The sequence below is a fragment of the Cupressus sempervirens genome, chromosome 4 (genome assembly GCF_028749045.1).
Source record: "Cupressus sempervirens isolate cs-2001-9-10 chromosome 4, ASM2874904v1, whole genome shotgun sequence".
NCBI lineage: Eukaryota > Viridiplantae > Streptophyta > Pinopsida > Cupressales > Cupressaceae > Cupressus > Cupressus sempervirens.
This window is the reverse complement of record NC_143121.1, coordinates 806,320,876-806,347,204: the sequence shown is the minus strand read 5'-3', so window position 1 is coordinate 806,347,204 and position 26,329 is coordinate 806,320,876. Positions and strand designations below refer to the sequence as shown.

At 35.8% G+C, this 26,329-nt stretch overlaps 1 protein-coding gene across 2 annotated transcripts in view; it reads right to left on the bottom strand.

The window, feature by feature from the left end:
* LOC149563845 (Insulinase (Peptidase family M16) family protein) overlaps window positions 1-26,329 on the bottom strand; it is a 170,570-nt gene that overhangs the window by 51,781 nt on the left and 92,460 nt on the right. For both annotated transcript variants that reach the window (XR_016364117.1, XM_089826971.1), the window contains exons 9-14: window positions 9,942-10,043; window positions 9,469-9,603; window positions 9,052-9,276; window positions 4,304-4,507; window positions 998-1,168; window positions 745-894 (exon numbers count right to left, since the gene is read on the bottom strand). Coding sequence is in view for 1 of the 2 variants with exons in the window: in XM_089826971.1 (XP_089683097.1) it covers window positions 745-894; window positions 998-1,168; window positions 4,304-4,507; window positions 9,052-9,276; window positions 9,469-9,603; window positions 9,942-10,043 (987 nt within the window). In the remaining variant the exon portion in view is untranslated. The remainder of the gene's footprint in view (window positions 1-744; window positions 895-997; window positions 1,169-4,303; window positions 4,508-9,051; window positions 9,277-9,468; window positions 9,604-9,941; window positions 10,044-26,329) is intronic.

The window sequence follows — 26,329 nt, the reverse complement described above, 5'->3', positions numbered from 1 at the left end:
GATATTTTTCTATTTAATTATTCTAATAAGCAAGAAGGGAACATAATCTTTTCACATGAGTACCATATTCACAAATTCAGAAACAGCTGATTTAATTGTTAATTATGTTTCACCCATGAAAATATAAATCCTCTCTAGTCTATATCACATGAGTACTTTCTACAGTCTAAAAGATATACTTGATTATGATTCCTACTATCAAGAAAATATAATTCAAAGTGAAAGAAAAAATGGTAACTTGAAAAATCTAATGCTAGTTTCCGTAGTAGCTAGGCTCTCATGATTGCATATTGCTACTACAGTCCAAGCTTATCCTTACAGTTGGGCGCAAAAAGACTAACAGTTCAACTCAAATCCAACATAGATAACCCTGTAAATTGGCACGTAAGTATAAGACAAGGATCAACTTTCTTCAAAAGAACTGATTTAATTCTAGATGTCAAATAAAAACAATAATAAATGACAAATCTTTTTTCATGACAGACAGCTAGATCAGCCTTTGCATATATCCCTCCATGTAAACAATCCATCCATGATCAACCAAAAAGATGAAATTCTGATATTATTCTAGATAATTGATATTGTAATCAGACCATTGCCTCAAGACGCCATCCATGTGAATCTTCTGAATAGCAAAATATGATGGACTGAATACACATATAATGCCAAAAGCCTAAACAAGAACAAAAACTAAATCATATTAAGCATCCCCCAATCGCCAGTTTGTTTGTGGTAATGTTATACCTGTTCCCTTGAAAACCCATCAACTCTTCCACTTTCGCTGAGAGTGCGAACCCCTACAATAACTGCACCTCGGGTATCAGGAGTTTCTTTAGCTCTTCCTCCACTGACAACTAGCCTCAGAACGCCCCCTTTAGCTTCATTCTGGGAAACCTTTATTTTTTGAAACATCCAGCACACACAGTTTAGAAAATGTATAATATATAAAAAATTATTAAAATTAAAGTTTAGCTCTATGCTGCCAGAATATAAATACCTTGTAATTTATGCGAATGCCATTTGAAAGTTGGCATTGTACTATCCCTGTGTCCTTATCAACAAGCTTCACTACAGTACCATCCTCATCGATTGGAACAAAAGATGGCTTTCGTTCTAACCACAAATGTTCCAGCTGTGATGTTGATATGAGTTCCTTAGGCACCTCCAGCTGAAGGGCCATCAAAAGTATTGTGCAATTAATGAAAACCAATTATTCCATCAAAATCAAACTCCCAGTCATTCACAGTATAAGAAAATAAAAATATTTCCAGATGTGAAAATTTAATAGAGATATTAAATCCAAAAAATATGCCCATTATTTCTCATTTTTCTAAGATCCTAACCTATTAGTGGCTCTTTTATTTTATAGAACTTCAGACTGAAAAATAATTTAGAATTCTACTTCTCAAGAAGAATACACAGAGCACATCCAAGCTACTCTTTAATACGTGCAATGTCTTACTATACAACTTACTTTATGAAAATAGTGAGATTCCTTTTTGCAGGAGAGAGATGTTTGAAATGCATAAAAAGTTTAAGTACAAAGGTCAACAGATTTAAAATTCAAATACAAGAACTATTTTGTAATTTGTAATAGTGAAGTGAAAAAACCTCTAACAGAGATAGAATTTCCACATTGATTGTAACCATGGTAACTACATTCAAATTGTTCACTTATCCAAAATGCGTACCATAATTTCCCTTTCAATACTTGTGAAGATTGAATAGAGAGAGCATAAACAATTCCCAACTTTCAAAACTAACTTCTTACTGTGCTCAAATTTGTGACAAGTTCAGCACATGAATTTTATGCAAAAGAAAGATGACAACACAAACAGAACCTGTAATTCCTGTCCCATCCAATGTAATGTCCCAACTTTAGCAGTCGACCAAGTGTGTGCGCGTTAGCCTAGTTCTACATGGTCCCGAGGGCTAACGAAGGGTTTTAAAGGATCTTAGAGTGTTTTGGCCTAGTCATCTCCGGTTTGGGCCAAAACGGAGTTGATTTACTCAGTCTCAGGCATACTATTTTAGTAAGTCAACAGGACCCAGGGGAAGCTAGTTTTGGTGATTGGATTTGATACTCCTCAGCGAAAGCTTTCCAATGAGCTATCACTCGTGTTGTTCGGAATCCAATAGCTAATATATTTGTATGCCTGCAGTATTATTAAAGTAACATTTAATTTAGTTGTAAAATATTAAAGCGTTACTTTAATATAAAATTTTATGGGACTGTGTACAAATCAAAGGGGGCGCCTAAGGGAGACAAGTGATTATTTTAATATGTTTTATATTCCACATCTTTTATCCCACATTGCTCATGTGAGTTGAATCGACCCTTGGAGAAAGAATAAAAGGGAGTATTAGTGGCTTCATTCGGCAGGTTGAATATGAGAATAAAATTGATGTGTGAGTTGCAGATCTGTTCTCGGCATTAGAGGACATCTATCCTCTCTTGTGACATTCTAGACGTCATTCCCTTGGGGTTTGGCCTTTGGAATTCATTGCTATCAGCTTCATTAACAGCCAGATTGGGCGCATTTCCAACTACAAGCAGATTGGATGTTTGTTCATATCATTCCCGTTTCTTGTCCGATGCTTATGTCATTCTGAAGGGATGATTTTATGAAGGTCTTGGACTGATTGAAGGCAGATTTTACTGTAGCAGCACTGTAGCACAGCACTATTTATGCTACTGTAGCATGACACTATTCACATCATTGTAGCACAGTACTATTCATATTACTGTAGCAGCAAGATGGGAAGTCATTACTAGAACATTATGTTATAATGCTGGAGTAATTGGTGAGTTGAAAAGTCTGCTATGCATTTGATTTTATTAGTTTGAAAATTAATATTATTTCAACAGTAGTTCAATCTTCAGTTTGCATATTATTATAAATTCCTTCTTATTCATGTTATGTGGTTTCAAATCTATAGAAAGACAAAAACAAACAAACATTTTATTTCCGGAGCCATAAAGGGGTTTAAAGTTTAAACATTTAACGGAGAAATTAAGTTGGATGCAAATTATTTGACTAAATTCCTATCAGCAGATGGTTCAGTTTTTGGGCATTTCTAGGGTGCCCATTACATCTGATCTCCTTCAAATTTGTCTCTGGAATTACATCATAAACTCATGTGTAACAAATTTATTTTTACCTTTCTCCTCTCTAACAAATTCATTTTACAAAAGATGGCCTCAAAAATAAGCTATAACAGTGTAGACTGCTTTTGAAGAGAGGACAGTCAAGCCATTCTACTATAACTTTCTGGCACCAAAAATAAAGTGTTCAACTCACAGCATTTCTTATGATAAAAGGCTAAAAGCCAAAAACCTTGATTACGTTAATGAACATTCAAAGATGACAAATCAAAGTCAGTGGTTTCTTATTTCTGGGGACATGATTAAACTAGAAATATGTACTTCATTGTATGCATACAATTAAGCTGTCTGAAATAATCTTTATGAAATTAATTAAGATTGGAACATGGCAATCTTCTACAGCACGCACACAATGATTCTAACAATATTCTTTAAGGGGACTCACAATAGCCAGCAACCAGAATATAACAGGCATAAAAGGATTTGTAAAGTTATTAGTAATAGTGCTGAGATTCCAATCCTCAATAACAAGAAAGTAAGATATTTTACGGCCCAAGACAACTGTGAAATCTGGATTTTTCTAAAACAAACTGGTAAAAACTTATATGAGAATAGTGAAGTCATTATCAAATCCGAGAAGTACAGCCAGTCCAAAAAAGTGGCTACTGGCTAGATTTGAACCAGATCCAATCAGATATAATAACAATGGTAAATTGCTATTAGATTGCAAAATTAAAATATAGGTATAGCATAATCAGAAAAATGCATTCCAGGAGTTTTCAAGCAACATTTGATTTACACGATGAGAAAATAGAGGTCTATTAAGCTGTAGTATAATTCGTTGATAACACAAGCCTGTCAATGTTACTGAACCAGATTGATGCAGGAAATAAATAGATATAAATAACTGAATCTTGTTGCACTTTTCAACAATATTTCATGATATACATACCCAGACTTTGGGTCATAACAAATCTGTAAAAATTCAAGATAAGCTTCGTGTTATCATTAGATTGACATTAAGAGAGGGCATTAAAATAATCCAAAGAATGTTGTACAAAAGATATGACACCATTGTTTCTAAAACACAGTCTCTACTCTAGAAAATAATGTCAAAATGAAAGGTCGAGGCAAACTAAAATCGGTACAGCTTTATGTCACTAAGTTGCTACAGGAAAAGAGGTCAAATAATCATACCTCTGGCTCCGGTTCTATAGGTCCTTTCAGGCCTTCATTAATAGCAGTAGTTATCTCCTCTGGAAATATCCGAAATTCAACATCTCCACTACCGTCTTTGTGCACTGTCTTTGGTACACAAGCAACAATTGCTGCAGGAAGAGGTGCAGTAGGTTTCCCAAAATCTGCAATATACTCCAAGACTTTCGCTCCAGCAGAATTGACCTGCACAAAAATGCTAGGTGTCAGAAGCCCCAAACATAGCTTAGATTTATACACTCTTAAAAAATATCAGTTTTGTTACATAATAATATCATAAATATGAAACTCCCACAAAAAAGAAGAAACCATACAGATCCATAACACTGCAATCCAAGAATTGCTAAAATCACAAAAATACACTAGAAATAATCTGCCTACAAGAAAGGGTCTTCCAATTCTAAGAATATACTGATGTCTGTTCTGCGATAACAAGCATAACAATACCATAATCATGCAACTCATCAGCTGATTTTTTTTTTAATATTCTATCTAATGCTCAAATGGAAGCTTCAATTACAACAACTAACAATTATTCTAACAATCCAATTTCTTTCATTAGACACAAGATCATTTTGTAGTAGGGAAATCCAACTGTAAGTAGCAAAGTAATATTGCAGAGAAACAAGGGTTCTAGTCTCCATGACATTTTAACAAACTAAAATTCATGGGTTCAACAAATGGTTCAAGGCAAGTGTGGACCTGTGTTTTTAATAGCCCTTGCCCAGCCTTTTGAAACTAATCCAACCTGTGACCCTTAGAGAGCATTAATAGAACATCATACAAGGTAATCTTATGATGTTGGATAAAAGTGTGGCTTGTGGCTTCTTACCTGCTTAGGAAAGTATTATATGGCACTAATTATTAACATGTGCCCATCTTGATCTTACAAACCTTGGGAGCTTGCAAAGTCAAGTCCCCATATGGAGAAAGGCCACGGAGTTTCAAGCCATTGGGGAAGTTTTCTCTTCTCAACTAATCATCAATGAAATACACAAGTAGTATTGTTAGTATTTCTAAATATGAAAGCTCTTGAAAGCTCTTTAGGATTGATATTCTTTTTTTTTTTAAAGATTGGGATTTAATTAAATCAACAAATTGGATTTCCAAAATGCAGAAAAATAAAGGGGGGGAAGAGTTTAACCCCTGAATTGTGGAATATAATTATTTTGATTTCATTTATGTTCATATCGCTGATTGCATTGCATTGTGCAATGCAAGCTACATAGTGCATTAATGATATTTAGATACTAAAAGTTATCAAAATTTCAATTACAAACTATTTTATAGAACAGAAGAGGAAGAAAAATCGATTGTCATATGTAACATCGCATTAGGCTTTCAATCTTTTGGTATGAGTAGTTGTTTCTCACATTAACAAGGGACTTTACAATTAGTTTTTTAAGAAGTATCAACAGTATGTATTAAAATGAGAGTAATTATTTATTACAATATCCATTAAGTTAAGGTTATGAAAGATCCAATGCCATTTAATGTACGCCGTCTCATTATATTTCTAGTTGACCAACAACTCTTAAATCTTCCTTTATCAAAGTTTTAATAGTTTTTGTTAAGAAGGTTGCATTTTCCTATAGCAAAGGTTGATGATTTTATTACCAGAATTGCATGGACACAGATATGCATATGGTATCCAATACAAATAGATGGGGATGGGGAGACAGGTTTTAGGAGGGACAAATTTTGATGACAGGGACACCAAGGACTTAAATATGGGAACAAGGGTGCAGTGTGGAGAAACAGCAAGCATAATATATGTAATAATAATAACAAATATCCATATCATAAACATAATTTATATAACTTATAACCATATAATATAGATTCTAATGTTGAGAAAGTGACATGTGAGAGAAAAAGGAAAGCATTTGAACGAGAGTTCAAATTATTTAGGGATGATAATGACATCCTCATGAAAAATCTACAATATCAAACAAGGTAAACATAGAAACATTTGAACTTATAATATGAGGCTTAAGGAGTAATTCAATCAATTAAAAAGGAAACTAACAGATAGATAATAAAAATAATGGTTTATTTAAGGGTTGATGCCCTTACGTTGGAAGGAAATAGATGGCTCCTCCGTCATCATATGAGAAGGCATACAATCAGTTCGTGGACATAGATTCTAATGTTGAGAAAGTAACATGGGAGAGAAAAAGGAAAGCGTTTGAATTAGAGTTCAAATTATTTAGGGATGAAAATGACATCCTCATGAAAATCTATGATATCAAACAAGTTAAACATAGAAACATTTGAGCTAATAATATGAGGCTTAAGGAGTAATTCAATCAATTAAAAAAGAAACTAACAGATACATGATAAAAATAATGGTTTATTTAAGAGTTGATGCCCTTACATTGGAAGAAAATGTAGATGACTCCTCCGTCATCATATGAGAAGGCATACAATCGGTTCGTGGACATTGAAAGTGGAAGTAAAATAGCATGTGTTTAAAGAATAGAAAAGTCAATTTTGATTCAAGTGACAATGAACTTGAGTTACTATAGGCCCTCCAAAGAAACATGCGGAAAATGATGAGAGAACTGAAGGACACCAAAGAAGGTAAAGAAAATTGGTGTGTTGATTGTAAACTAAAAAATCACACCAAGAAATTGTCCTAAAAACTATTGTATGATATATGCTAAGTTGTGGCTGATTCAATTAAAAAGTTTCTGTACAATTTGACAAGAGAACACATACTTTTTAACACAAGAAAAGCAGTCCACTTGATAAAAACCACAGTTAACAAAAGCACATATCCAACTAGTTATCAGAATCAAATAAAGCGAGGGCAGAGTCAAATACAGTACAGTTCCAAAAATTGTCCATCCATACAATGTTGACAACAAAGTGAATGGGTACACTTTGCAAAGGGCTTCCACAAGACCCAACACAAAATGGGACTGCCTAGCAAATGTTGCAGACATAGTGACCCTGATAATGTAGTTGTAATGAAGTATTGGCTATTACTGAGCCCAAGCACAAGTAGAGAAGGTTAGACACCCAGACCTACATACTAAAAAAATGATAGTTTATATAGTACCGTGTTGAAGCATGACATGCTATGGCTAAGAAACATCACAACTCAGCTGCAGATGTAGCAGTAAATCAATTGAAATCCAATTAAGTTATTACATGGCATACACTTCAAACCACCATGGTAGATTAAAATAAAGTAGTGTACTTATTTCAAAGTATTCCTAAACTTCGGAAAGCTATAACTCCTTGCTGTGGAAATTATCTCCTACTTATCAATTGATGAGCTTAAGGGGCTTTCTAATTAATGGTTCATAAGGCACAACACTTGGTGAAGGTTTTGCAAATGGGGTAGCAAGCTTTGGGTTTAACCATAGAGGAAACTTCGTAGTTAAGTGCGCTTAGGCTGGAGTAGTACTGGGATGGGTGACCTCCCAGGAAGTCCCGGTGCTTCACCCCTGTGAGCATCACCTAGATCCAATGAGTGCTAAGTGTTCCATTTATTCTCATGAGAGATGGATTCATGCTGAATCACTACTCATGAAACATGGGTCAATGAGTTTGACTCAAAATCACACAGTTAAATCCTAATAGCAATATCACAAGCTATAACTCACTGAGATGGGACAATGCATGCTATCGCCCATTAAGAATCTAGAAATAATGAGCAACCCTAACTAAACATCCATCATCAAGAAACCAAGTGATGAAAATTAGCAATGGTTCACATGGAGATCCTTGGAACGAATCTCATTAGCACAATTATTGACAGCATGTCTAACATTAATGTACTTCTAGAAGACACTTGGAAAAGTCTTGGTGAGCCAACTAGTTGGTAGGAATAGATCAACAAGGATCAAAGTGCTTGGAATCTTTTTTTGGGCAAACAATAATCATTCAAATTTAGGCATTTCTACTTAACTTTATTGTTATTTCATAAGAGAAGAACTTAGTCTCCATTGAAAACAAAGGCCATATTTATATAATTGATCTCAAGAATCAAACAATAAGTAAGGAAGCAACTTCCTTAGATTCGTCAAACTTTAACTAGAAAAGAGCGGATAGATAAGCCAAAGACAACTGAAGATCACAAAATTGATGAAGGCATGACTCAAAGTAATGAGCTTAAAAAGATTATAAATTTTGAGCCAACAAATACTTGTGCTTATGCATGGTACAAGGGATACTATTCAGATTGTCTAATTTGAAATGACACTGGACAACAAAGAGGATCAAACAGGACTTTATAGGAAATTAACAAAAAATAGAAAAGTGTACTTTGATTATTTATGGACATTAATATAATATCCTTGTTTCTTTCTAATATTTCCTCTACTTTTATAGCTTGCCACAATTATTACTTTATCTGCGAGACTTCTATAAAGTATCATAAGTGTTCATCATATGTCTAGGGAATCCAATGTGAATTCTGGACACTTGAAGAAAGTGTGTATATGGTGTAAAAGGCCAGTCAAAATTTATAGTCATACAGAATCGTCTTCAATTTAAAAAAGTGTTTCAAACATTTGCCACAATGCATACCTTTTAGAATCGGCAATTAAAAATAGTTACCTTCAAGGCCATGCAATCAAACTAAACACTAGCAGCAACTAGAAAGTGATTATATTTTCAAATTTAAAATTATATACTAGCTCGTTAGAAAATAAGACAGTTTTCAAATTTAAGATTATATACTAGCTCAGAAGAAAATAAGACAGTTATATGATTCATACATCTTCAAGTGTTACTGTCTCTGCAACTGCAAGAAGACTTTCATGACCTTGCTTTTGATCCATTACAGTATGGCCTAATGCATCACTTTCCATAATAAAGTCCAGATTATCAACAGATGGGACATTATCTATCATTGCTGCCAAGTGTTCACTGTCCTTTATAAGAGCGCTCATGTATCTGGTAAGTTCCCCTTTTGTGACCCCAAACTCTTTCAGCCTTCGAACCTAAACCAAATGCAAATGAAAAAATTTAAATACTTGATGCAAACAAAAATAGGTTACAATCAATGATTCAAGATACTGATAAACATTAACAAATCTAGGAAGTTGCCATTTTGATACAATCTTAAGTAGACCACTTTCTATCTCAAATCACAAGTATCATTCAAAAACCTGCTAAAAGGTTTCAGTACACACCTCCTGAACTGCAACTTTCACAGCATCTTTCCAATTTCTAGGCTCTGCATGCACTGTGAGTGTGCTTACCGTACAACCTTCCCTCCCTGAGTCACTGTGGTCTAATTCAATTGCAGTAAAAGGAGGATTGGAACTCTGTTTAACAAAACCATCAGAATAGAGGACGTGAATGGGAAAAATTTAATCAATAAAATAAAATAAAAAGCATGCGTATGTTAAAAGCCAACCAAATAGCAAAAACATAATGCTGCATTAACACTAGAATTTTACAGAACAAGATTGTAAGGGTAGCTGATCATAGGTACAACAGACACTATTTGCAAGAAATTGCCAGATTGAATAGAACCCACTGATTCTTACAGTCATTATAACTTTAATTCATACATTAATTAGAAAACTGAAAATAAAATATGTTAGTGCATTACATGAACAAACCCCATAAACATGTTTTACTCATGAAGAAAGTACATTACCTTATATCTACTGTTGATGCGGAAATGCAATGTTGAAAGGAAAATTCTCTTCATCAACACATCCCTCAAATCACCATATGATTGCACCTTTGACACAGGAATCTGCACAAAAAGAAGGTAAAATTAAGAAACATTTAACAGAGCAGTTCTCATTTTCTTCACTAAGCAATAGCTATGATGAAAATAATAACAAAAGAACTATTGGCTGTAGGACATTTATCATTGGTGGTAGGCTTAGAGCAGGCCACATTTTCCTCACCTACGTAATACTCATAATGTAAATAATAATAAAGAAATTCCAGCCATAGGATATTTATCCTTGGTGGTAGACATAGAATGTTCCAGAATGAATAAAGTAATAAAATAGAATCTCAGATGTAATTTTTATACTAAGAAGCTTTGATACCAATTCTCTCTTCCTCATGCCGGATGCTAATGCTGATGCCTCTGGAAGCATGAATGTGTTTGGCTTCTTCCCAGACGCTCGCAGGAAGCGCATCCTAGGCCTGTGGATGCACTGCAGCACATCCACCAAGCATCCACAGGCCCAGGATGCGCTTCCTGCAAGCATCTGGGAAGCATTCAAGATGAACCCACAGTCAAAAGGCCATTCCCACACCAAAAATCACTTAAATGTCTATTTCAGCATGTGCTCTTTTGTTTTGTTTTTTTAAAGCTCTTTTTCTGCTCCTTTTTGCTCCTAAACTCTTGATTGATCAACATTGTCATGAACTAAGTTTTGATTTTGTAATTCAAATTGCACTGGAATCTCGAATCTTGAACTTATGTAATTTACTAATTAGTTATTTCAAATTGTATATTTGTCATTTTGTGCTTGTGAAGTTTGAAGTCGAATCAATGTGCACAGATGAGACAGTAACTGTGGTGCAAGATCCAAAACCAGAAAATCAAAAGAAAAAGGAGCATTAAATGATGTGATAGAAAGCTGAAGCTCAAAAAGGAACTGAAACTCTGCTGGTCCCAGGACTATGCAACATCCCGACTCAGACAATAAGGCTTAACAGTGCACTGGCTATCCTTTCCTTGGACTACCTAATAGGAAGAAGACTTAGAGCATCATTGGGCATGTGTCAAAGTCTCTGGCTAGTTCTCTATTCCATTCTTAAGTTGTGGGCACTAATAATTAAGCTACTTAAGTGATCTTAAGTTGTAGGCATATCTTTTTATGCAAGCTAAATTACTCTTAGCCTAAGAACTTAATATTTCCCACTTCTGAGTTTAATGACTTAAGGGACATGTACTTAAGTGGTTTTTATTAAACATGTGCCAAAAGGGTCGGGGGCATTGGAAACAAGTTGCCTATGGTTCATTGTTGAGGGTTTAATTTAACGCATATGAATAGGCTTGCAATGAAACCATGGCTGACTTTGAGTGATTTTTATTAAACATGCGCCAAAAGGGTCTGGGGCATTGGAAATAAATTGCCTATGGCTCATTGTTGAGGGTTTTATTTAACACATATGAGTGGGCTTGCAATGAAACTATGGCTGAGTTTGAATCATTCTTTTGGGAGTTGCTATATAGCATTCTAGGGTTCCCTGAAGCTCATAATGTAATCAAACGATCTCCATTGCTGTTGTCATTTCTTGGCTGGAGGTTTAGTGGTCCTAGTTAAAAAGAGACATATGGGATCCTACTAGTTGGGAAGGTATATTACAGTAGAGGAGCTTCATGTTGAACTTAGCTTCAGGCGGCTTACATATCCTATTCACAATGATGTCTCGAATAATACGAAGTATTATTTGAGAAATAAATAAATTGATTATTTAAACTATATATATATATATATATATATATATCCCTCTTATACATAGATTATATAAATCATTTAATGTCTTAGATAAGCTATGATTTCACATCTCTAATAATTAACATGAACAATCAAATCTAAACATTAATATCATACTGGCTATGATTATTATAATAGAGATTAACATTAATCTAAATCAAGAATATCCTCCATTGTTCCAGCTCCTGATGATCACTGTTTCTAATATTGGTTGAGAACATGTATCATTTTTTATATCAATCAAATGTTAATAAAGCCATTATGCGATTACCAGCTTTAACATTAGTCAACATAATGACAAATCAGATTAATTTATCATTATAAGTCGATGGTATTACACAAACTATATCAGTCTTTACTATTAACAAACTGTAGTTAAACATTAAAAATAACCGATCAATATATTACCAATCGGGTGCAATTCTTGAGACATGCCGTTTGTAGCCTCAACCACCAATATAGGTATATATATTAAGTCACCCATATCATCGACAACACATTCATTGGAACACATTACATGCTTCGATACAAATATTACTTTGCAATATAAAGCATTCGGCAAAGGCAGATATACTGATTGGTACATAAGATCAAAGGAAGATAATCTAAATCAATACTTGCTGTCAGGGAATAATCAATAACCACAGACAAAGCAGAATAATAGTCAAACACATACACAAGGCTTGATCAATAGTCTCATACCAGAGCATTCAAACACTCGCATAAAGATAAGTTGATATATTTCTTCTACAAATTATCAATTTTTCTAAGAAAGATAATTAATTACCTTACTCTTGTCTGCAAATAAATAATCAGAGATCATCTTTCTGCATGAGCAATTAATTTTAAATTGCTATTAGTCTGAAATTTTAACACTTCATCTGTGATGCCCTTACACGTCATTTTCAGAGCTCTATTTCCTCATCAAGTTTGGCGGCCACTGTCAAGGTGTGATTCAAAATTATCAGGATAGGATTTGGAGAATCTACAGCAATATATCTGACATTGTTGATCATCATTGAACCTAACAAATAAATCAACAAGTGGAATGTCATTGTGAGACCTAGTGTTGATTTTTTGAAGGTTTTGCAAAGGTGGCTAAGGATTTGAAGATATTTCTGATGTTTTTTAGCATAAATCTGTATATTGTTGACCATATTCATCTCAGAAAAATAAAATAAAAATTAAGGTAAATTATTTCTAAAAGTTCTGGGCAGATTTAGTGTGCTTTCTGTAACTTTTTCATACCTAGAAATATTCCGAAATTTATTTAAATTGGCAAAAAAATACAAAAAAATTCTGAGTCTATATCTGAGTTTGTTGAAGAGCTCTTAATCTGCAAATAAAATTTCAGAATTTTCTCTTGCATATTTTTGTAGATATTGTTGTTTTCCCTTTATTTCTATTTGGGGACATTACAAAGTAGTGGGATTCAATAAAGATAATGCATTAGTGACATTTACTTGTAAATCAAATGGGAAAATTTAAATTTTAAAAAGTAAATGACATGTTTGCAAATACAGTGGGAAAATCTGCCACAGAGTAGTTCAACTTTCAACCATGGTTCAACTTCAAATTATTGCCAAGAAGTGGCTGATATACCAACGTCTAGCGAGATTTTCAGTGCAGCGAGAAAACTCAAGGTTTCGCACCAGAATCTTGGCTGAGAAAATGGCAATATATCGCTGAAAGATCGCCATCTTACCACAATAACTTACTGTTTTCCCACAGGCGGCGACTATCAAAACGGAACGCCCAGAAACATATGTCATTTCATTTTTTTTTCATTCTAAAGCACTTGGAAGAGAGGAGAAGGGTTGTGGAGGAGATAAATAGTGCTTAGGAGCTTTCTAGATCAATTGCAAGTGGATTTGAAGCAGATTGGAAGCTCTTTTCATTTCCGCAAGTGGCTAAACTGGCCTTGAGGTCAGACGTTTCCCATTAAGAATCATTTATTATTTTCAAATCAGCGTTATTAGTTTGAAGTTTGAACTTTGGATTGTGATAAACCAATGGCCATAATGAAATAATGTGGATTGTGACCAGGTATCCCAGTCAACTTTGATGAAGAAACAGCAGCGGATGAGGGCATAGTGGGCTCTCTTCTTGGCCCACAGATCTGCACACGTACCATCCACTCATCTTCCACTTCCACTAGCTCTAGTAGACCACAGAAATCTTCTCTTGATGATTTTTTGTGCACAGAAACATAGCCCATCACAGGAGGATACTAGATGAAACAATAATGTGCATCGGCAAGTTGACATTCAATGTGCCGATGATTTTTTAACGTCGCCTTCAATGTTGCAGCAAGTCCATATTTTCTGAATCTTGTGACTGGTGGTACGGTAGCAGGGAAGGGCTACAAGCCACCTCCTCCTACAAACTTGAGTGGGAGGTTGGTTTGCTTGTTTCAAATTTTAATACTTTTATAGATTTACAATTTACTTATTTTTGTTGAATGTAATTTTTTTTTTATCAAAGTTTTGTACTTAATGTCATTTTTTATTTTGTACTTGTAGATTGTTCAAAGATGTTGTTTCTAAGGCTAAACATGTGGTTGAAGAACAAAAATTAAAATGGAAACAGTATGTCTGCACCATACTTTTAGATGAATGGACGGATGGAAGAAACCCTACCATCATCAATTTTTTGGTTTCTTGCAAGGATCAAATAGTATTTCTTAAATCCTGGGATGCCTCAAACAAGGTAAAAACAAATAAAACTTTAGCTCTAATGCTAGAGAATGTTGTGATTGAGGTTGGAGCCTGGTAAGATTTGTGGATCTCTGATAGATAAAACAATTACAAAATAAATGCTTGCAGAGAATATCTTACTTGAATAGTGCTGAATGTATTTACTTCTTCTTTGGCAGCGATCACAGTTTATCTTCCCTCTTTGAACTGTATACTGTAATGACTGAAGTGATATATAACTGATGTAACAATATCAACAAAGTGCAATGTTCATACAATGATTATTTATTAACTGCAAGTACTGGAATGTCGTAGATTGATTCCTTTCCCTGCGGCCAGAATGCACATATATATATGATCAGAATAGATGACTCCAAAGAGTCATGTCTCTACATGGCCCAAGGGCCACGCAGAGGCATGCCTCTTCGGAGGCATGTTTAATAATAACAATAACAAACAACCTTTGATTAGTATGTGCCCGATAACAAGAATATAATGTGGCACGATAAAATGAGTATCTCCCGATATCATAAAGGAGCCCGATCACAATAAAAGGCTGTCGATAATCAATAAAACTTGATCACAGTATTTTAAGAGACTATCGATAATCCATATCATAATACTACAAGGACATAAGCATATATATATGTATATGTATATTAATGTATATATATATGCTTACATTCATGTAGTTTATAGAATCAGCAGTAATTATCAATATATCAAATAACCCATGTTTTGCTTCTTCTGACGCTAAAACATTAACACTCCCTCTTTAGCAAGGGAGAAGTAAAACATCAATAAGTCAGAATCATCATGATCTCTACTTGCACTTAAGCAATGTCTAGAGATGTCCATGATACACATATAATCTCTACTTGAACTTGAGCAATGTCTAGAGATGCCCATATAATCTCTACTTGCACTTAAGCAATGTCTAGAGATGCTCATATAATACACACACAGGTTTATTATTTACAAGATCGTCACCTTGTAAATAATTTCCTTCAAATGACTATGTCCATGAAAGATCGTCACCTTTCACTACACATCAAATGCTACTAAGTAACCAATAGAAGCATAAACTCGAATGAGATAAACATTTTATTTCAAAAATTTATCATTACAATTAATCAAACCAAGTTTTCCTCTGAAGTATTTCAGCTTCACTTTAGCAAAAGGCTTGGTAAGGATATCAACTGTTTGCTCATTTGTACATATGTATTCTAATTGAATAACTCCTCGATTCACCATTTCTCTGATGTAATGAAATGGAATTTCAATATGTTTGGAGCGGTTGTGAAACACTGGATTAGAAGAAAGTTTAATACAACTTTGATTATCACAATAAATCACAGTTGGCTTCAAATGTCTTTTGAAGAGATCTGATAGCAACTTTCATAGCCATACTGCTTCTCTAGCACCCAAGGAAGATGCAATGTACTCAGCTTCGGTGGAACTCAATACTACTGAAGTTTGTTTCCGACTAGACCAATAAATCATACCAGATCCAAGACTGAAACAATATCCTAAAGTACTCTTCCTCTCAACAAAGTTTCCAGCCCAATCAGAATCTGAACATCCAAGAAATTCAATGTTGACTTTGTCATGTTTGATTCTCATTCCAATAGTGCCCTTTAGATATCTCAATATGTATTTAGCTGCATGTAGATGTATCTTCTTAGGTGCACACATAAACTGACTCAAGGCATGAGCAGCATAGCATATGTCAGGACGAGTATTTACCAAATACATTAGGGATCCAATAATATGTCTATAGTAAGTAGGATCTGCAAGTTCAAATTTGTTCATATCATCTTTCAATTTGTGTAGATTTATTTCCATAGGAGTAGCAACTGGTTTACATTCCATCATCCCAAATTTGGTTAAAATATCAATTGTATACTTTCCCTGATTTAATATAATACAATTGTCTTGTTGCCAAACTTCTAATCCTAGAAAGTAGAGAAGTAACCCTAAGTCTTTCATTTCAAATTCTATTGTGAGTTCTTGCTTACACTTCTTTATGAGATGTTCCTCACCTGTTATTAGCAAATCATCAACATATAATACAAGGATAATCATATCATTGCCATCAATTTTGAAATTCAAATTTGGGTCAGCTTCATTTTTGAAATATCCCAACTTCAATAGATGGTTATCTATTCTTTCATACCCAGCTCTGGGAGCCTGTTTGAGTCCATAAAGTGCTTTCTTTAATTTAAAAACATGAGTTTTGCTGTCATGAGTATTGAACCGTTCTAATTGTTCAATATAGACTTCTTCTTCAATCTTGCCATTGAGAAATGTTGTTTTAACATCCATCTGATGTACCTTCCATCCTTTGGATGCTGCAATTGCTAGGATTGTTCTAACTAAAGTGTACTTGGCAACAGGGGCAAATGTTTCTTCATAGTCAATGCCTTCTTTCTAAGAGAACCCTCGGGCTACAAATCTTACTTTGTATTTTTCAATACTACCATCTGAAGCATGTTTGATTTTGAATAACCATTTGGAAGAGACAACTGATTTGTTCTTAGGTCTTGGTACAACATCCCACACGTCATTCTTTAATATAGAGTTATATTCCTCAATCATTGCGTCCTTCCATGATTGATGTGAGAGCTTCTTTGACATTAGCAGGTTCAGATTTTATGAGTTCAGATAACAATGCAAAATAACATGATTGGTTTCTAGTTCTTTTGCTTTCCTGAATTACTTCATCTGGTTCAACCTAATTTTCTTCTAACATTTTCTTAACCCAAATAGGTCACTTTTTATTATTGCTGATGTTTCCAGACTCTCTATTATTAGACATGGAAGAGAGATCAGAATCATCCTCCCTCTCAATTTTTGTAGGTTGATCTTCTTCATAAATGGATTCATCACTATTACTAGAAATTTTAAAGGCTTTGTCTTCTTCAAATATTACATCTCTGCTAATTTCAATTGTTCTTTGCCTACGAATGTTGTAATGTCCCCTTTTTCTGGGATATTATAATTCTATGTGTTGGCTCGCTTCGCCTAAGTTTCAGGGGCAAAAACGTTCTTTACAGGGTTCAATTCGAGTTTTGGCCTAGGCATTTCCAGTTTCAGACCCATCGGAGCAATTTTGGCAAGTTGTCTGGATACTTACTATTTTTAGTAAGTAAACAGAGCACAGTATTTTCGGTACCTCAGTGTTGGTTTAGAAGCGTCTCGCCAAGAGCTTTTCGACAAACTATTGCATGTGATTATTTGAGTTCATTTGGTCAGCTATTTTAATGCCTGATGATTATATGGTTTCCTGACTAAGTGACTATTGAAGTCATTTAATTTGTCACTTTATTTTAAAAAGTTACTATTTTCACTTAAGTGACTAAAGGACAAAAAAAGTGTTTTATCCCACATTGCTTAAAAGAGTGTAGATCACATTGAGAAAATTGATAAAGGTACAACAATGCTCCACATGAGAGGATATGAAGATTATAATATTTAAAGCAAATATTAATCTAGGAGCTAGAAACAGTTGCTAGTTATCTCATCAAGGACGCAAACTCTTGAAGGATCTTTGAAAGTTGGACACAAACCTAGCCTTCTTACAGGTTTTATTTATAATTCCAATCTGACTATTATTTCTATGTATAAGATTGGATTACTTGGATTGTTGCATGTTATTGTATTGCTGTTATATAATATAGTAACATATTTTGGCGGATTGTTGTGTTAACTCCTGATTTTTATATGTACCTTTCTGATTATTGGAGAAATAAAACAAGTTTTCTAAGTTTCTTTGTATGCAAATCTGTGGGCTACAAGTCGTCTAAGGTTCTGAAATTTGTATCGAATATAGGTTTCCTGTTCGGATTTAAATCAGCACTTTTTATCACAATTTTTGGTAAAATATCCTGAAAGGGATATTACAATGGTATCAGAGCCTAAGGTCTTGCTAGCCTGTGAGGTTCGATAGCAGTGACTGTGGTATTTATAAACAGCTTGGTTATCGGTTTTGCAAAAGTTAAAGTTTGAGCAATATCTCTTCATATCTAGTGAGTGGAGAAATTCATTCTTCATTCCTAACATTAAGACTGGAAGATTGTATGCAGAGAATGGGAACTGGATATGCCGTACAATGTGGAGTATAGCCCAGACATACTTGGTGGAGTGTGCAGATCATCACGTACTCCCAGTGGTTATTAGGGAACAGGCAGGATTTAATACAGATTCTGGGCATTTTACAATGGACAGAGATTGAAGGGCACAGTCATAGGACAGAGAAATATATTGGTTGATTGCTGGGTCGAATACATTCTCTCTCCAATCGGATTTGTACATTACTTCTAATCTTGAGCTGGAAGTTTTTTATGGGAGTGATACGTGGGTTTGGAAGTGAAGGTCTTTACCCGCAGGGATCTCAAAAGACAACCCAGGTAGCAAACGTGGGACTTGCAGGTGGTCTAGGCACGAGTGAGAACCCAATACTGCGACTGGGTTACAACCCGCGTGTGAGGTCGACCCCATTGTGACTCACGACATTGTATGAGGTTTCAAAAGGCATCTAGTAAGACTACGAAGACAGGTCGAGCAGTAAGGTTAAGCTCAATTGGATATGAGCAGCAGTAGGTCACGTCCAGGTGGTTCGAGGTAGAAGGCAGCTGGAGTATTCACGACCATCCTTAGTCGGGCTGCAGTCGTTCTCGGCTTAATCGCGTCTACCATGGATAGACTAACAGCAGGGAAGTGTTCATACGGCTGAGACAGTGTTAACAGAAGACATTTTGCAATACCCATGGGTTGAGTTTTATATTCTTTCCTTGGTCGGGTTTCATTAGTTACGAGCTGGAAAGGTGAAACAAGGGCAAGTGACGTTCAAGACCATCCAACTCAGACCACAGCTTATTGACAGACGCAGTCTTAGCCCAGAGATTCTCATTGTCCGAGTCCAGTAGGGTAGAGTGTTCTGAGTGTGGAAACACGCATTCCAACTACAACATCCATCATAAAAACAATGTGAGCAGCTTTCCTGTTTGCCGCGATAACCAGAAGGATATAGTGGAGAGAGGCATGGCGTGTAGCAAGGCAGTCATTGCCAGTCGGTCTACAAATGGCATTCTGGGTGAAACATATTGACACCACAATACTGAACGTGAACGGTCTGTCCAACTCACCCTTGAAAATCTATTTCAAATTTGACTTATGTAATAATCAAGTTAAGTGCAGAGTATTAATTTGAGTAAAGTCTACATTCAGACTCAAACTATTGAAAATGAGTTAGTTCCTTGGTATCAAGAGTGTTATATTCTGGTATTTCATTTCCAGCACTAGTTAAACCATTCACTTAATACCAAACTTGTGTTGCTGCCAACTGTTTGGTTAAATACCTCAACTGTAACTAGTCTTACAAGGAGATAATTTTTGATATATGCCAAACTGTTTGATAGCTTCTAGCATAATACTAAAATCTATTGTAAGTAAACAACATTCTCCCATCTTAGATGTATTTGCAGTTTTCCATCCGGTATTACAGTGGTATTGGAGTACATCAGATTTCAAGAAAACTGTTTGACAAATTTCTTCCTAGTTGGACACAGCATTTTAACAAAAAAAAAAAGTGTACAAACCTGGCTTGGTTCTTTGTCACTTTGGAGGTTCCAAAAACAGGAAAAAGCTCCAGACAACATAAAGGAATTTCCAAAATCACTGTGTTGAGCCAAAATAATATTCAGGCATAAATTGAGTGTCGTCAATTTTAAATTGGATGCTACCTAACAACAGTCAAGGGCCTGTTTCGAACTGCGTCAGTACTTGCGGGTTCAAACTTCACCCGCGGTTGAAGTCTTAACTTCACTTCTAGCAAGGTCGTCACAACTGTTGGACTCCCTGCGGTGACAGTTCAATAGCTATTTCATGCAAGCAGTAGTTCTTTAATCAATGGCACAGTCAGTATTGGACATCTTCAGGCACATGAAAAGCTACATGGCAGAGGAAGTGGGACAAGACTTCCAACTCGATATTAAAACTGAAGTAAGGAGACTGTACGATAATTATAACAAATTCCCGTGAAAGCTTCAAAAAGAATTTTCTTTCATTGATTACGTGGACTTTCAGCTAGGGCTGCAAAACAAGACGGATATGATAATAAATAAATGCTATGATTTGGTTCGAGAGCTCCTTTCAGAGGACAAGTACAAAAATTTACATAAGGAAGCCATTGATCAACTTGATAATAGTACTAAAAAGAAAAAGGAACAAGAGGTCCCTATAGTATCTAGAAGCCTCTATGATGAATTCTCAGCAGTTAGTGACCATCATACAGCTGACCTTATGGAGGGCAAAAATCAAACCTTAGAAAACAAATCAAAAAATTCATTTGATGACGATGAATCCCAAGATCATGATGTGGATGGACACGCAACCACCTTGGAAGTGGAAGAGTGTGAAGATATTGTTATATCAGCAGCCTCTACCTCGTCAGTTGAGCCATCCTATGAGGTGCATAGCAACAAAACCCTAGATATTGAAGGGTGCCTAGATGATAGCATACACGATGTTGTTTATCATATGGTGAGTGACATTGATTCAACCTCATATCACAGTACGGATGACAAATTGGAAGATTTGTGTGGAATTGTTTCGTCGCAAGGGGATTATCATTTAGCAAGCCAATTTAAGGTTAATGATAGGATGGTTTCCACAACCGTTAAGCATTTTGATGTTGCTTGTCAAATGTTGGCCACCTATGGTTGGAGTACTCCTTTGACAGATGAGCATGGTGATAGTGTTTTTTCCCTTGCAGAGATACGTGCACTCTGAGAAGCGATTGGAATAATGAAACAAAATTACCTACAACTACTTGCCGATAGAGATTTTCTTTTTGAGTGGGATCGCATTTGTTATGTTGCATTGCAGGGAAATGAGGAGAAGGTTGATAAGCTCACTCATGAGCTTGAGGTGACTATGGACTCTTTGCAGAGTGCCCAATTGGCCCTTCAAGAGTCACAATTACAAATTGAGAAGCTTACAGAGTAGTTGAGTTTGGCACAGTCTCCACCAACTACAGATATAGTACAGTTACATACAAAGGCAATTGATAAGAATTTTATATCCATGGGTTGTAGTAGGGATGTGGTTACATCTATCACAGATATTTGAGCTGGGACAAGTACCTTGGTGGAGAATAGTAAAGAACCACTAGTTGTATCGAGTTCTCCTAAGGTTAGTGTCGTGACAGTTGATACAGGACAATTTACTGGTAGCTCTTGTGTCACAATGGTGGATTCTCCTAAGAGTTGTGTGGTAGTACACGACACTACTCCGTCATCCACACAGGGCATTCACCGAGTGTCATCCGATTGGGAGTATAGCTCTCATGTTGATTTGTTTCCATCTCTTGGAAGTAAATCTGTCACTTCATTCCATGCAGCTGATTTTGGATGCCGGCTTGTTGATTTTCGGAGTCAGAGGGATCAGCTGCTTCATTCAAGTGTTTTTAGTGATGAGCCATTGACAGAGGTTGGAGCATTTTACTGCGAATACACAATGAGGAGTACTCATCATTCTTCTTTTGACTCATGCACGGAGGACTTGATGATGCATCGGTGTGGGTGGGTTCCAGAAATATATCATCCTTTGTGGGATGGGTATACACCATCTTCAGAAGGTGGGATTAGCAGATGCAAGCATCCAACTCAGCTGTTTGTGGGGGATTACTTGCAAGGAAAGCTATCAGTTATACATCATGCTGATATGTATCCAACATGGTTTGCTACTTCTATGTCACAAAATTCTCTTATGGGTACATGGTTACAGGACGACTATGGTGTCAATTGGCATGATGGTTTGGTTAGTTATCACATCCATGGGAGTTTAGTGGGAGCTTTAGAGAGATGTTGTGTTATAGACGCTACCAGGTATTTTTACCTCTATATGGCGAATGGATGTGGGGTTCGATTGTTTTGGGATCCAGGTGGCGACAGGTTTGACACGATGTATTGGTTGATCGGGGATCCAGGTGTTAATAGTATCTTACATCTAGTGGATTATGCTGTGACTATGATCTGTGTGTTTCAGCTTTTTGACACATCAGAGTTCTAGGGATTAGGATTACTCCGTTTCCACCAGGGTGATATAGTGGTGGAGTCAGATTGGTTGGATCTGCCATTGTCATCGGTACAGATATTGTCGGAGTGGTACAGTGGTGCAAATATTGCAAGAGTTGGTTAGAGGTATCTCAGATAGTGCACGAGTTCTCACTTGGGATCCAAGGGGAGCATCCTTATGTATTGCCTTTCATCGGAAAGCTAGGAGGAGAGTTTGGATGTTATCATCTTGTGGTCGATATTGGCATATTGTCATGCTCCCATTTTCACTTGACAGTAGAGATTCGCAGGGTCACTCATGGAGTGAGACATTCATTCTGACTGAAGGTATTGGTACACAGGGCCGCAACAGATGGCAGTTGGTGACCCTCAATGGTGAGCCTTGGGATCCTAGCATTCAGTTATTTGGCACATCAATTCCTCTTGTACTGCTTCGCCATTTGGGATTTGAGGTGATGCATGCCGAGTTACATCGACTGAGGAGTAGAATTACCTTCTCAAGGCGAGTATGGGATCCTAGTATTTGGTTTTTGCAGGTATGAGCGGATTGCTTGAGGGCAAGCAATCTTTGAGAAGGGATACTTTGTAATGTCCCCTTTTTTTGAGACATTATAATTCTGTGCGCCGGCTCGCTTCGACTAGGTTTTAGGGGCGGCAAGGTTCTTTACAGGGTTTAGTTCGAGGTTTGGCCTAGGCATTTCCAATTTCAAACCCATCGGAACAATTTTGGCAAGTTGTCTATATACTTACTATTTTTAGTAAGTAAACAAAGCACAGTATTTTCGGTACCTCAGTGTTGGTTTGAAAGAGTCTCGCCGAGAGCTTTCCGAGAAGCAATTGCATGCAATTATTTGAGTTCATTTGATCAACTATTTTAATGCCTCATGATTATATGATTTCCTGAGTAAGTGACTATTAAAGTCATTTAATTTGTCACTTTACTTTCAAAAGTTACTATGTTCACTTAAGTGACTAAAGGACAAAAAAGGAGCTTTATCCCACATTGCTTAAAAGAGCGTGCATCACATTGGGAAAAGTGATAAAGGTAAAACAATGCTCCACATGAGAGGATATGAAGATTATAATATTCAAAGCAAATACTAATCTGGGCACTGGAAACAGTTGCTGGTTATCTCTTCGAGGACACAAACCCTTGAAGGATCTTTGAAGGTTGGACGCAAACCTAGCCTTCTTACAGGTTTTATTTATAATTCCAATCTGACTATTATTTATGTGTATAAGATTGGATTACTTGGATTGTTGCATGTTATTGTATTGCTGTTATATAATACTGTAGCATATTTTGGCGGATTGTTGTGTTAACTCCTGATTTATATATGTACCTTTCTAATTATTGGAGAAATAAAACAAGTTTTCTAAGTTTCTTTGTATGCAAATCTGCGGGCTACAAGTCGTTTAAGATTCTGAAATTTGTATCAAATATTGGTTTCTTGTTAAGATTTAAATCTGCACTTTTTATCACGGTTTTTGGTAAAATATCCTGAAAGTGATATTACAAATGTAGATCCTGTACCCTTTTGTAGATTCGCTATATCCAATGAATATTCCCTTCTTCCCGGAAGGCTCTAATTTTGTTCTTTTCTCTTTTGGTATGTGAATATAAACTGGACATCCAAATATTCTCAGGCGACTTATATCTGGTTTAACGCCTATGAATACTTCCTCTGGGGTGGTATTCTCTAACATGGAGTGAGGGCATCGATTTCAAATGTAGACAGCTATATTAGATGCTCCAGCCCAAAATGAATAATGAAGATTTTGATCATGTAAAATAGCTCTGGCTGATTCAACTACAGATCTATTTTTCCTTTCAGCTATTCCATTCTGTTGAGGATTATAAGGTACAGAAAACTCCCTCTTAATCCCAACAGAAATGCAGAAGTTTTTAAAGATATCAGATATGTATTCACCCCCATTGTCTGACCTTAGAGTCTTGATCTTTTGACCTGACTGGTTTTCAACTAAGGCTTTGAATTCTTTGAATTTGGATAAGACTTCAGATGACTCCTCTTGCTTTAAAAAGTTCATCCAAGTTCTCCTAGAGTAATCATCAATAAAGATTATATAGAAAAGACACCCATTAAGAGAGGGGACTGACATAGGGCCACAGAGATCTGTGTGAATAAGTTCAAGAATAGATTTGGATTTATGATCACTTTTAGGGAAGGAATGTTTAGTATTTTTACCTAATGCACATCCCTTACAAATACTTAAATGATCAGCTTTCAGATTAGGTAGGCCTTTTACAATTTTCCCTATAGATGATAAAGCCCGATAATTAAGATGACCTAATCTCCTATGCCAGATTTCAGAGGAATTTGATTGACCATTATTAATGGTTAAGTCTAGATTAGGGTTTTGATTATTACAAAGCTTATAAAGACTCCCATCTTTAACTCCAATGGAGATGGCTTTCTTAATAGTTGAGTTCTTGGGCCAAGATAGAACTCTATCTTCTTGAAATGCAATTATGTATCCTTGATCAGCAAGTCTGGGGACAGAGACAAGGTTTCTCTTGATTCCTAGTACAATACTGTCAGAATTCTACTATACTTTCAGTCCTAGGAAGTAATGAAGGAGTCCCAAGTCTTTCATCTCGAATTCTCTAATTAGATCTTTCTTCAATGGATCTATGAGATGATCATCACCTATAATTAGTAAATCATCAACATACAGTATCAGAATACCATATCATCTTTATCTCTTTTATAATATAAATTTGGATCAGCTTCATTTTTGGAGAATCCTAAGCCGGTGAGATACTTATCAATTCTTTCATAGCAAGCCCTTGGAGCCTGCTTAAGCCCATCGAGAGCTTTCTTGAGCCTGCAAACAAAAACGTTAAGATCATGAGTTTCAAATCCTTCAAGTTGCTCCAAATATACTTCTAATGTTTCTAGTGTGGTTGCTTGAAAGGCGCTTGAAAAAGCTTGTAACCCTCATGTTGTTGCTTGAATGAGCACAAGATTTGTAAATGATTTCAATATAAAAATTCCTAAGAGTTGCTTGAAAAGAGGTTTGAATCCGATATTTGCTGAGAAAACATCTTTTTGCCTCGCCAATAAGTGGCAGAGAATGAGATGTTGAACTATGGTTTCAACAAATAATGGATGATAGTAAAAAGGCTGACTAACATTAAAAACTGAATTACATTAAGCAGTTCAAACAAGGCACACAAAACAACAAAACATCAATGAATTTTAGTCCCAAAAACAAGGATCCCAAGAATATATTGAACTCTATAACCAAAGAATCTGGGACCACATACATATGTTACCCAAGCCAATTGAAGAAATAATATTTGGTAACATAAGAGGGAAAGGATTTAGACAAGGGTTAAGACCTGACCGAGCACAAGCATACAAAGGAACTTCAAAATATATGAAGGTTCTGCACTGCAACGATATAATAAGAATGTCTAAAAAATTATGCAAGATAAAAAACAGAGAGAAAATGAAGAGAACTCAGAAATCTGCCATCTGCAGGGCATGAAGAATATGAATGTCAAATGCAACAGTATTTGATTGTCAATGCAAATCACACATGACATCTCGAACTTCTCATTCAATTTAAAAACAAAATGAGACATGGATAACAATGTATGTTGGCACAAGTTGCACCAGGCACCTACTAATGGGGGTGGGGGGCTGGGGGAAAAAACATATAATCAGAGATTAGCCACAGTAATAACAAAGATTCACGAGCACATATAGCAAGGGACCTGAAATGGAACCCAGCACACATCAGAAAATGTAGTAAATGGAGAATATTTGCAAGTGAATC